The sequence below is a fragment of the Seriola lalandi genome, unplaced genomic scaffold, assembly GCF_002814215.2.
Source record: "Seriola lalandi dorsalis isolate HSWRI2012SDOR001 ecotype SW California unplaced genomic scaffold, Sedor1 jcf7180002052702, whole genome shotgun sequence".
Classification (NCBI taxonomy): Eukaryota; Metazoa; Chordata; class Actinopteri; order Carangiformes; family Carangidae; genus Seriola; species Seriola lalandi.
The window spans coordinates 49,255-61,728 of record NW_019523255.1 but is presented as its reverse complement, the minus strand read 5'-3'; the positions used below and the strand labels follow the sequence as shown (position 1 = coordinate 61,728).

The 12,474-nt window shown below is 41.0% G+C and overlaps 2 protein-coding genes across 4 annotated transcripts in view; one reads left to right on the top strand and one right to left on the bottom strand.

Annotated features, from left to right (window-relative positions):
• The first annotated feature begins 1,949 nt into the window (after window positions 1–1,949).
• On the top strand, window positions 1,950–10,029 carry LOC111650695 (eukaryotic translation initiation factor 5A-1). 3 transcript variants are annotated; one of them, XM_023400618.2, is made up of 6 exons: window positions 1,951–2,333; window positions 4,373–4,545; window positions 5,029–5,133; window positions 7,020–7,151; window positions 7,983–8,055; window positions 9,108–10,029. In XM_023400618.2, exons 2-5 carry the CDS (start codon window positions 4,378–4,380, stop codon window positions 8,043–8,045), a joined length of 468 nt encoding a protein of 155 aa, XP_023256386.1. In that variant the 5' UTR covers window positions 1,951–2,333; window positions 4,373–4,377; the 3' UTR covers window positions 8,046–8,055; window positions 9,108–10,029. The 3 variants fall into 3 exon arrangements, with proteins under 3 accessions (XP_023256387.1, XP_023256386.1, XP_023256385.1); XM_023400619.2 differs by having other exon boundaries at window positions 1,950–2,333; window positions 4,376–4,545; window positions 7,983–10,029; XM_023400617.2 differs by having other exon boundaries at window positions 7,983–10,029.
• Window positions 10,030–10,031: 2 nt separating this feature from the next.
• LOC111650690 (G protein pathway suppressor 2) overlaps window positions 10,032–12,474 on the bottom strand; it is a 3,694-nt gene continuing 1,251 nt past the window's right edge. Inside the window, exons 2-6 of the mRNA XM_023400612.2 lie at window positions 12,327–12,469; window positions 12,071–12,154; window positions 11,804–11,880; window positions 11,448–11,543; window positions 10,032–10,929 (exon numbers count right to left, since the gene is read on the bottom strand). Of these exons, the coding sequence (XP_023256380.1) occupies window positions 10,837–10,929; window positions 11,448–11,543; window positions 11,804–11,880; window positions 12,071–12,154; window positions 12,327–12,469 (493 nt within the window). The 3' untranslated portion in view covers window positions 10,032–10,836. The remainder of the gene's footprint in view (window positions 10,930–11,447; window positions 11,544–11,803; window positions 11,881–12,070; window positions 12,155–12,326; window positions 12,470–12,474) is intronic.

Here is a 12,474-nt window from a genome sequence, read left to right as displayed (position 1 = left end):
GAATTTTCATTTTGGGGTTAACTATGGCTTTAACTGCAGCCCTCAGCACATAGGTCATAGGACTCCAGTTTCACAGCACTAAATTTAACCTTGCCGCTCTCAGATCTGCCAAATTCAATGAAACCATTTGCTGAGCACGGAAGCCATAGGTCTCTGGACAGAAAAAAAAAGACTAATTGGAAGGTAGAAATGATCAGCAACACAGGGAATTACATCTAGCAGAGGAGCACACTGACAGGATGACAGCACCAACACTGTGGATTAAGAAGGTTTTCAAACAGTAAATCATAAGAAGAGATACTTGGATCTTGTTCATCAAACTTTTGTTTAGTGAATGGAAAGTCCTGTCCATACTCTGATCCTTGCCTTATACTTTCAGCACCTGGATGAGAAATGTTCTACTATGATATGCAAGCAAAGCACTGGAGTCTGTATTTACCACACATGGCGCACTAAAACTGTGCCATGTGTGACTTATGACAGCAAAACTAATTTGAACACTTCTTTATTCTTCAAACTAATATAAATAACATGAACATGTTAAAGCTTTTAATAATTTGAAAATGTAATTTTCTTTTTCGTTTATAGTAGCCTAGTGGTCATGGTGAGGAATAGCCTATGTGCAATTTAAGTCTTTTACTGTTCCCACAGTTGGAGGCTATATAAGAAACCTGTGAAAATATCTGTAAAGATTCCTGAGTAGATCAACACACACGTGCCATAACGTTTATGAACAGTTCGTAAATAAGTCAGTGGTCCATGCTACTCAAGAATGAAACAGCTACGCATGCGCAGAACGTACCAATTTGCGAGGTTTGTTTCATTGGCATTTGGATGAAAGAAACATCAAGATCTTTCAAGTTAGCCACATGGTGACCGGAAAAATTGCAACTTCACTTTCAGTGTAAAAGTGTGTAATTTGATATCAGTTATGGAAAAAAAAGAAACTGCCTATTTTTTTACATTTTAGTGTTATAATGACAATTAATGGAACAGATGTTTATTATTAGAATAATGACAAAACACCCATTCTATCCTGTAGTAATGTTTCCTATATGTATTGTTTCTTTCAAAAAGTCTTTCAATCCACGTCCACTTTTGAATGCAAATGCCTAAAAGGGTGTATCTAAATTAAAATGGCAATATAGCTCCTGAATTAAAGACCTTATGCATAAACAGTTAGGTTTCTTAAGCACTCAAATCCTTTACTCACTTATAAGTACACCTGGGTAACAGGCAAAATATACTTTAACTGTCTTTCAGTTTGTGATAAGTAGAAAAGGTACACGTATGTGTCAGATTGCTTTAATATAAGAGATCAATGGCAAGAACTGTGTATATATATATATATATACTGTGTGATTAAGTTTAAAAAAACTTTTAATCCATATATACAGGCCTACATTAAAAAAAAAAACTCTTATATTGGTATTGATTCTTTTATTTTCGTTTCTACATTCTAGAACACATTGCAGTGTAGTTACATTGTATTATACATTCTGGAATAGAATGTAACATCTACACACTAGAATACATGCAGTAGTCTATTAGTAGTATTATACAATTATACATTTTGGAATATAGTTGAACATCAACACTCAAGAATGTTACTAATTGACTTTGCAAACTACATCACGTGATGGCAACAGCTATCTCCATGACAACTGCAAAAACTCAGTACTCCGATGAAAACCATTAGATGCAGTTGAAAGCCCATGAAAATATGGTAAGTTGACCTTGATTTATTCATTCATTTTGCCAAACTATCCTTTTAATAAAAATAATAATAATGATAATAAAGGCCTAAAATAAACTAGAAGTTCGGGGAGGTCTGTCGTGTCTCTAAAGTAACATTGTAGTAACGTCTTCAATTAAGGATGGGATTTTATTGTGACAGATCCAACGGAAGTGCAATGTTTAGATTGTTTTAATGTTGTGACAGTGGTGAGGAGCTGGATGAGGGAGAGACCGAGAAGGTGGAGTGCAGGCAACAGACAGTACAAACACAGCGGGGTCCAGGGCTCTGATTCTTTTCGGCCCGGCGGCTGACTTTAACGGTAGTGTACCTCTGGACGAGGTAAACTGCAGTCTGGATTACAACAAACCGGGGGGAGAAGAGAGCAGAGTGGAAACGCCCGGGATGAAAGAGGAATAAAGATATAGCTGATAGCTATTACAAAAAAGAAAAAGGGAGCGCGACATCACAAACGAGCCACAGAGGAGGAAACAGACCCCGGCCAGAAACCCCATTAGCACGGACACAGAGGAGGAGGTGGAATTAAAGGGAGAAAGGCTGATAAGTAACACAAGACAAGAGAGCTATTATCACTAGGGTAAGTTCCTTATCAAAACATCCAATAGACGGGGCGTGTTTGCGCCTGAGCAGACGAGTTATCCTATGCACATGTCTGTCTGAAGCTGTATTATGATATATCCCCTTTAAACGCCCCCATGAAGTAACAACAGCGGTGTGTTTTGCTAGAGGACCACTGGCAGCTCTAGCTAACTTCCACATCCTAACCGGAGCTTCATTCTCACTTGGTGGCTAAAATGGAAAAAAAAATACCCGCCGACTCGTTCGCCTGTGTCGTTATATTAAGTTTGCAAATCCTGCAAGACCTGGCTGCATGTGACGTTTAGCACGACTTGCATTGCTTTCACATACATGCCATCGGCTCTAACCTCAACACACAAAACACATGATTAAACTAACTGATATTGTTTCCTCAATGCGCTGGTGCAGGTCGTAGCCATCACGAGTATTAGCTTAGTCATTACTGTACACCAGCGGGCCAAAATTCAAGTCAATTTCCATAGTTATATCAATCATGTGTGGGCGTGTTATCGGCCAGCGCAGGATTAAAATAGCCAGGGTCGTTCACACGGAGGTCCATGTTGACATGATGGAGGGTTTCCGTGCCTCAGAGGTTGTCATTCTGGGTTGTGAACTTGAATCTCTTTATCAGCAGGGCCTCGGCCTGAGCGCAGTCAGTGCGCATGGATGCGGGGACACCGACCGTACACGTTACCGACGACGGGCCGTGGCACGTAGTGTACGCACTAGGCCGCAGTCTGCCCCTTCTTTTCACCACTGCGGACATACTGTTCAACACACTGCCCTCGGGGTGTCACCTAAACTGTAACATTTGGCTCCCACATTTAACGTTTCTCGTCCAATTAACAGCGTGAGATGTGGAGAGAGGAGTCACGCCTGGTTTGAAATTTTATTTATGGGACTTCAGTGTGGATTAGCGGCCCCTGGTTTGACGTTTTACCCGGTGACCATCCGCCCAACTGAGCAGTGAAGCCCATAACTTTGCTATTCCTTTATATCCAGTGTTTGTCTTTGGATATTGTGAGTTAGTTGCTAAACTCAACTGTCAGTTACATTGTACTCGTGGCAGGTAGCTGAGCTGCCTCCCCGTGACAAAAGTTTGGTGGTTAAGTGAGGCATAGTTTGGCTCAAACACTGATAGTTAAAACCACAGCTACACATTCAACTCCAGCTATATTTGTTGTTATGTTTATCTTTTACAGTTGGACTATTGTTGGGATAACAGGTGCCATGTTTCTGTTGCTTTATTTAGCCCTGTCTGGTCAGTGTTTTTCCTCTGCCCGGTGCTGAGCAGCATTGAATCAAAGTGCTTACGTTTGATTCACATAAGCAGCCAACTCTCACATTTCCATATTCTCCTCCTTACATACGTGACAGATATTCACCAGGCAGCATTGGCTGCTTCATCATGGACTAACTTGCATAAATACCACTTACTCTGTGATCTATAAATCCTATTACACATCCAGTGTGTGTTACCACAATAGACCTGAAAGTATAAAGTTATATCAGCCCTGGTAAACACCACTCATACAGTAAGAAGATAATGATAAAAATTAAACATTACAATGTGTTTGACAATATTTACTGTGTGGCTATTTAGTTAATATTTAATGTAAAACTGTGGTTTAATAAGATGTCATCTAAAAAGACATTAATGTGGATACAATGGCAGAGCAAGTATCAAAAACTGTCCAGTATCTAAAGCTGGTATGAACGCCTGGTCAGATTTGCAGGCTCATTTTCTTATTCTTTAATCATAGTCACAATTTTGCAAGTTTTATACTGTTTTATGGTGTGACGACCACTTAAACATTTCACAAAGTTGGTTATTTTGTTCAATAAAAAAGGGGTTTTGTAGAAAAAAATACAGATATTATCCAAGGTATTGAAAAAGTATTGTTGGTATCATAGAGAAACTGAGAAATTGGTCTTCTATCATTATACTAAATCAATACATCTCCAAAACCGTGCCATTTCCCCGAATCAGTTACGAACATATATTAATATCTGCACCCTGTGTCTTGGCCTCCACAGCAGGTATGGCAGATGCAGAGCTGGACTTCCAGACAGGTGATGCCGGGGCATCCGCCACCTACCCAATGCAGTGCTCGGCCCTGCGCAAAAATGGCTTTGTTGTGCTGAAAGGTCGACCCTGCAAGATCGTTGAGATGTCCACCTCCAAGACTGGCAAGCACGGCCACGCTAAGGTCAGTAAATTACTGGAGTGCTGAGACAGTTCAAACTGTAGTTGAAAAACTTTTTGAAACTAATGAAGTTAATGGACAGTTTTTTTTCAGCGCTTTATGGCCAGACTCAGACAAATAACTGAAATGTTAAAAAAAAAATGTTTTTTATATCATGGTTTATCATAAAATAAAGACCTACCTATCAACCTGTGAGGGATTACTATCTATCCACTTATCTCTGCAATAAACACTCATTAATATTAATGCACATTAATGGCCACTCTCAGTCTGTGCAATAGCATTAATTTGTCCCTGATGGGTTACAGTTTTCCTCTTTAAAAAGATATTCACTATTTGAAAAAAATGTAATATAGATTTGTACACGATGATACACTTGGAAAAATGGTTGATAGCAAATTACAAAGATGTTATTTTTCCTCTAAAGTGTAAAATTTGTTTTGGGATTTGCTTCATCCTCTCAATATTTTTCTTTTGCTCGTGCAGGTGCACTTGGTTGGTATCGACATCTTCTCTGGTAAGAAGTATGAAGATATTTGTCCCTCCACCCACAACATGGACGTCCCCAACATCAAGAGAATGGATTACCAGGTGAGACAGCGTGAGGACAGACGAGATCTTTTAGAGGTCTTGACTGGTGTTACACTGACTTGTTACCTGGTATATAGTTAAAATACAGTGTTACATAAGTTTTCTCCATACTATTACACATTCAGATCATTCCAGCATAAAGTCAGATTATGTAACATTACAATTTTCAAAGCTTGGTCTGGAGCCACACGAGGCTGTAGATCAACAGATATACAAACCACAGACAACTAATACACTAATTACCCACAATAACACGTTTGTTGTGCTATGTGAGCGTTCGTGTGACGGAAAAGTGGGACTCCCTCCTCTTTGCAAGTCTGAAGCTTTGAGTCGATTATGAGGAATGCGTTATTTGTCATAAATGGGAAATTATAGTGACGCCTTTATCACTGTAATATTCACAAATAAGATCTGGTCTTTAATAAGAGCAAGAGATAACTCTACGTGGCTGCTGGGGGACAACTGGCAGTTGGATGCTTATTTGAGAAAAGCCCCATGGTTATTAGATGACAAAGAGTTTCTTTGGTGAGAAGAGCTTTGCGGGCGTAAACACACAAAGAGCGAAACAGAAGCAGCTGGCAACTGGTACTAACACTGGTGCAAGGAAAAATGCTGATCATCTTTTGGAAATGCTACTGTTTTAATTGACCACAAATGACCACGTCTAAATGAAATACCTCTCGTATGTGGAAGGAGTCGCTCATAGTGACAAAGTGACAGAGAATTCTCCCCCATCGCCGCAGTTCTCCTCCGTGTTGTGTTGCCGGTTAGTGTCTTTCAGCTCATTGTTTTGGTTTTACGGTCTCTGGCTTTACTCTTATGGTTCGGTCTCACAGCTGTCATCAGTGTTGTTTTCAGATCTAGTATGCAGCTGTTTTTCAGAGCGCTCAGAAGTGCACTGCACACCACCTGCCCTGCACCAAACATCTGACAGACAGAGTTAGCGGCTAGCTGGTGAACACAGCGGAGCATTTAGCAGCTAAAGACCCAGATATTTCCTTCAGCTGTTGAGGGGAGAGGTGGAAAGTGGATATCTGACGTAACATTTGTCAGGTGCAAATCAAGTTAAAAGGTGATAATATGTCAGCGTTGTGTTTACTTACAGATCGTTTCCACTGAAGCCCAGGTTGTCAAAAAGTCAGTTAAATGCACAGTATGTAACTTCTGCCGCTACTGCTCTCTCAATCAAAACAATAACAAAGACAGTGTTGGGTGACATTGTGAAGTAGCGTGGGGTCATGGGAGTTGTTGACATCACCACCATTGCCGTCAGCTTCCCCCGGTTTGGATTCCTTCAGTGTCAGTCACTCAGGAGCTGAATTTTCCGCAGAGGTCTCGTTAAAAATCTGTGCTTCACCGACGCTGTTCAGCGTTTAGACATTAAAAGTTACATATTGTAACTGTAATGACAGTTTAACTACCAAAGCTCATATTGTCATTTCATCTTATCTCAAATTCATCATGTGCTACATTGAAAATGATACTTGATGATTTTGGAAATGTCAGTGCAGGCCTGCATCATCTTCATTACACTCTGTTTGTGCGGAGAACCTGATATTCAACTCAGGCGGAGGCAACTGATCAAACCGATTGGAACATGTTGTGTGTAGTGGAGTTGTCACAGCTCGCCAAACTGAAAAGCAAATGGTGCAGGATTTCCAGTAGAAGTGAAACCACATAGTCCCAGTGCTTCCATAACCTGATGACAGGAAGTTCATGTCCGCAGTCATTCAGATTAGAAAGTGTATCCCCTACGAGTCCACACAGTCACAGCACAGGGGGAACAAGCAACACTAACTTCAGTAGTCTGGGTAATGGTATTGTCGGTGTGTGACTCCTCTCGACTTTTCCTCTCTCTCATGCTCCTGTCCCTGTGTTCTGTACAGCTCATTGGGATCCAAGATGGCTACCTGTCCCTGCTCCAGGACAGCGGGGAGGTGAGAGAGGACCTCAAGATTCCTGAGGGAGACCTGGGAAAAGAGATAGAGAGCAAGCACGATGCCGGAGAGGAGATCCTGGTCAGTACTGTCACCTCACCTTGATGCTCTTCTCTGCTCTGTGCTCTTTGTTCTATGTTGCACTGGTGCATGGAGCGACAGGGTATCTTGTAACATTAAGAATCGTCACGCTTGCACTTCAGCAGACTGATATTTACTCTGATCTGGGATGTTGAAGCTGAAGTGATTTCAAAATCCAGGAATAATATTGATATTTGGACTCTTAATACATGAAAACAAGCGTGCTGCCTGCTACAGGTAACAGGTAAGAAGCAGTCACATTAAACGCCACAAAAAAAAAGAAAAAATCGTTCACCCTTCTAGAAAAGTCTGTCCTGCAAGTCAACCATTGTTTTAGGTTTACAAAGAGACAGTTTGGTGTCAGGTCAATCAGAATAGCATTCATCATAACTAAAGTGTTCAGTGTCAAACTTCATTCCTTTACTCACCAACAGCTGTCTCCAGCGGTGCAAAGCAACACCAATATTAGCTCTTGTCCCTTTTATGCAGTTAGCTAACCAGCTACCCGCTGCTCAGAAGGCATATTATAACCATCTTGTATTATAAAGACAAAGATTGGTGAAGCTCTTGTCAAGCGACAATCACCACCACCAACACCCGGCAAGAAACCATGTCCAGCAGCAGAGAAAACTTACAAATAGTCCCTTTAATGCTGTAGAAAATGAAATGATTACTATAAATCAAATTTACTGACAAAAAGAGGAATCAATCTGTGGGCTATGAAATTGTCTCTGATGTGATCAACTGTGTAAAGAAGTGTGAGGAAAACATCTTCACCAAACGTCACACACATTAACAAAGCGGCTCTGTCCCGACTCCTCTCTCTTTCAGATCACCGTTTTAAATGCAATGGATGAAGAAGCTGCAATTGGCATCAAAGCCTTCGGTAAATAAGCCACTGCAGGTAAATACAGAGCTACAGCTGCTTCGACACGCAGCTGTCCTCTCACCCTCCCCCAACTACAGCCTGACCCAAGCCTGCCTGAAGAGGAGAGTGTGTGTGTGCGTGCGATGTAAAATAATGTTTGTATGTGTGTGTGTGTGTGTGTGTGTGTGTTTGGATGTTACACCACAAGCCACCAGCATGTGCCATGCGAGTGCAAGTGCGTGTGATGTCATGTATAGTTTATTGTTCATCAGTGGAGCAAGGGGGAGGCAACTCCAGTCAGCAAGATCCAAGGCTGCTGCCGAGTCGTGATGTTTAGATTTTACCTTCGGTATTATAGAAGAAAGAGGACATGCCACCTTAAAATCTTACAATTAAGTGTATCGACTATACTGGAAATATCCATGTTTTCCCATAATCCTGCATTGCATAATTATGTTTTACGTGTATATATTTGTTCGAACTGGACATTAGTGGTCAGCGGAAATTTAAAGATTTATAATTGAGGAAATGTAACTAATTCCATTAAAATTTGAGGCTTGTATGAAATGACGGTTACTGAGCAGTGTGTACTCCGGATTTGCCTGCCCCTTAACGGTCTTCTTTCATGTTAACACTATTACGAGCATGTGTATCATTTTTACGTAGCACTATCAAATATAAACAAAAGCTTAAAGTTCATAATGTATTTTTGAGCTATGTTGTATTTTTTTTTTTTTTCCTGTGGGTTGCACTTCATTTTACAGCCTGATATAGCCAGTTGCTTCCTGTATTTCCCTCTAAGAAACGGCTTGTAGCGTTGTTGTAACTGTTGGGTCAAACTGTTTTATGCACTTTCTTTCCTGCACTTTCTCACCTGCAACCTGCAGGCTGTAGAATAAAGTGTCCACAAAAAATATGCTTAAAAGCTGTTGTTTGTGCAATGTGTCCTCTGTGGAGGACAGTTAAAACACTCACTGTCTCATTAAAATATGTTTCTCTCGTTTTTCTCAAGTATCTTCCCTCTCTGGTTTCTGACTTTTCTTTCCTCTTTTTCTTCTCATTCCTCCCCCCTTGTAATTCTGTTTCAGGGGCAAAACGAGATGCACTGGACCTGGGGAAAAGGAGGGGATATTGCCTCGTCAATGCTATTCTCCCTCTTTTTTCTTTCTTTTTGTCTTCGTTTTTCATACTCTCTGTCCCTCACTCTGTTTTCTGACCTTCCTTTTGGGTTTAATTAGAGATGAATTTTAATAAATAATTGGAAAAAAATCTATATGTACATTCACACGTAATGAAACCACATTTAAGGCCAGGCGTACAGATGTAAAAAGGCGAGAGGAAGGTCTCTCACTCATAACTGAGTAGGTCTACAAATATTCAGTAGCTACCTACCATCAGGGGAAAGAAAAGTGGTGATAATGTCTGTTTTGTTTTTTTATATGTTCCCCTGTTTTATCAAGGGCTTCAACTCTAGATCTGCGTTGTTCTGTTGAGGCTTGTTCAGAGTGTGTGCCGTACAGGACTGAATAGGCGACTAGGTTCTGTCTTTTCTGTGTGGCACTTTTCTTTTGGCAGTTGATCTGAACAAGCCTGTCCTTTTGCTGTTTATTTCATCACCTCAAACTTGTCTGTTAAACAAAGGTTACCAAGATGGCACAGCCAGGTTCAGTTTCTTTTTGTCTCAAGGTGTGAAGCGTCAAAGAGAAACAAAACCCTGCTCCGACAACACAAATTCTCATTTGTTTGAAGTCCTACAGCCAAACCTCAATCTAACTTCATTCGCTTCTTAAAAAACCCCTTTTGCAGAGAGCTCAGACCGGGCCTTCACACAGAGCTGTTTGGAGAAATGACTAGAGTATTATTTGGCGTGCTGTCAAACTTTGAGCAATGATTCAAGAGGCAGACAAGTTGTGGCAGTTTGGTATCCTTACTTTGTGTTCATAACAGCAAGTCCAAACTGTGCAGAATGTCTCCATGGCCAAAAAAATAAAGATGACACAAACTGTTGGATGTGGCGTTTGCTTATCGTTTTATTTTGCAACATAAAAGTTTGAAAACAGAACCGATTTAAACCTGATTTATGCTTGAGAGGACAACGCAGAACACTGATAATCCTCCATCTTGATTTAATTTTTGGTAACCAACCCTAATGGGTCTAATGTGATCAACCAGAAATGAGCAACACACTGAAATAGAGTTTCGGTTAAACCAATGTGTTTCTGTTACAGTAGTGTTCATCAGTGTTTTTGTGACCTTAGCAGAAACAGGTTGATTTAATCCACAAACTCTAAATTCAACCACAGTTCAAGTGTTGCTGAATTTTTTTTTCCTCTATTCTGGTTTTTGCTATTTTTAGTGAGCAAAGTCTTTGCAGTGACACTCAACCCTCCACTGATGTTGTCATGATGAGATGTTAGTATACAAAGAATAAGCTCTGGTTCATGCAGTCTGGCTTTATACAAGATATTAACATTTTAGTGCACTAAAGCACCTCCAGAATGGCTTTACAGTATAAGTAAAATATTAAGCTATTTTACAACTTAACATCATTTGAAGTTATACAAAAAAACTGGATGTCAACAGAAGCACAGAAACATGAGGACTGCAGATCACTCATGAACAAAGTCAAAACACAACTTAAAAACCAAATACTGTACAGGAGAAAAAAAACAAAAAAAACCCCCATCAAATCATAAGGCATAATCCGACCCAATGACATCTGTTGACGAGGCCGATCCATTACTCATCCAACAGGTTCTCCAGAGTCTACAGGGAAGCTGGGAAACCTTGGCGACAGTGAAGGTGAACGTGACTGAGTTACTTGCCATGGTGGTAGAACCTCTGCCCGCTCTGGCTGTGGGGGAGGAAGCTGTGGCGAGGAGCACCCTGGGGAGAGCTCTGGAACGGGGCCTGGAGATGGAAACATGGAGCAACATGACGACAAGACAATTGAGGCAGAAGCCTTGAGAAGCATTTTTGCAGGGGTTTTTTTTCAGTAAATGCAGTGCACCTCATGATTAGAAACACATGGTGGCAGTATAGACAGTGTATTGTGAAAAGGGAATTGGTGCAGACATGAAGGTTGGAAGAGCAAGTTCTCTGAACTTGAAACATAGCAAACGATTTCTAGGTAAAAATTCAGTTTACCAGGCAAATACTTTCTTTCATTATGTACACAACACAAACTGCTGGCATGGACATCCTGCCAAAAACACACTACCTTTTTATTATTATCTCGTGGATAATTCTGAGATGCTTTTAATATCTTTAAGATTTTCGGTTCACTCTAATCTAATTGGTTGCACTTTGAAAGGACTGCGTGATAAACGTTTAAAATACATTTCATTTCCAAAATTCTGGTGCGAGCAACACTGACAGAAGTGTGGAAAAATTTGCCATCATCAGCTGAGTGTGTTTTAGGAGTTCACCTTTGCAGTGGGAATCTGGACCGCCATTGAGGGTGTGGGCAGCAGTCCGGGAGCAGAAGGATGCATGGCTGGTGGATGCATAGGCCTCAAAGCACCCTGTGAGGCAAGACACAGAACAAAGACATTTGTAATCAGATAAGGACATACAACATCATGCACAAGTTGTACTTCAATCTAACTGCAACTCAATTATTTAGACTGTGACATGTTTGGATATATATAGATAGAGATGTGCACACAATCACTGTATTTTGGAATGCAAATAACAATTTTCCAATATGTAAAACTCTTTTTGGTAATGTTTATAGACCTTCAGAAAGACTTCATTAAAGCATCTGAATGTGAAATGGTCTTACAGCGTCAGTAAAGCCTGACTGTTGGTTGGCATGTTCCAGCTGCTTCTGAAGGGGTATTCCTGCTCCAGGGATGTATCCTGTAGGAGACACACAAGTAACTATTTATCCTCTAAAGTGTCTGCAGCATCTGCACAGCCTGCATGTAGGTTACTTCACAAATACGCTGCGATTTATTTTAGACTGCAAGTAATAGCTCTGAGAGGTTTGTAACAAGAGAATTAAATACATAGAAAGAACAACACAGCACATGGAACACGGGGTACTGACCAGGCTGAGAGGTGAAGTGACTGTGGACGGGGTAGCCGGGCTGCTGGTGGGGGAGATACTGCATGGCCTGAAACGCAGACGCACCTGAGGGAGAACAAGAGCAAATGAGTCTCGCTACAATCACTACACCTCATTTTGCTGTTGTTCAAATTTTTGATCTCTAAATATACCACAGCAAGCACAAGTGAACATGTAACTGCATGCTTTCTACTATTACAGATGATGTGTGACACTTAAACAGACACACGTCCTCTACCTCTGATCTGGGAGCTGCTTGCAAAACTGACAGGTACAGATGGTCCAGGGGCGTAGGTGGAGGGATGCTGGGCCTGGGCCACCCCATAGGGCTCATGGACCCCTTGACCCCCACTGAACTGCCCGTGTTCTGCTGAGCCCGAGCTGAA

Coding starts and splice junctions, on each gene's coding strand:
- LOC111650695 (XM_023400619.2), top strand. CDS start 4,378: ATGGCAGATGCAGAGCTGGACTTCCAGACAGGTGATGCCGGGGCATCC. Junction 4,546..5,028: donor GCAAGCACGGCCACGCTAAG/GTCAGTAAATTA, acceptor TTGCTCGTGCAG/GTGCACTTGGTTGGTATCGA. Junction 5,134..7,019: donor TCAAGAGAATGGATTACCAG/GTGAGACAGCGT, acceptor TGTTCTGTACAG/CTCATTGGGATCCAAGATGG.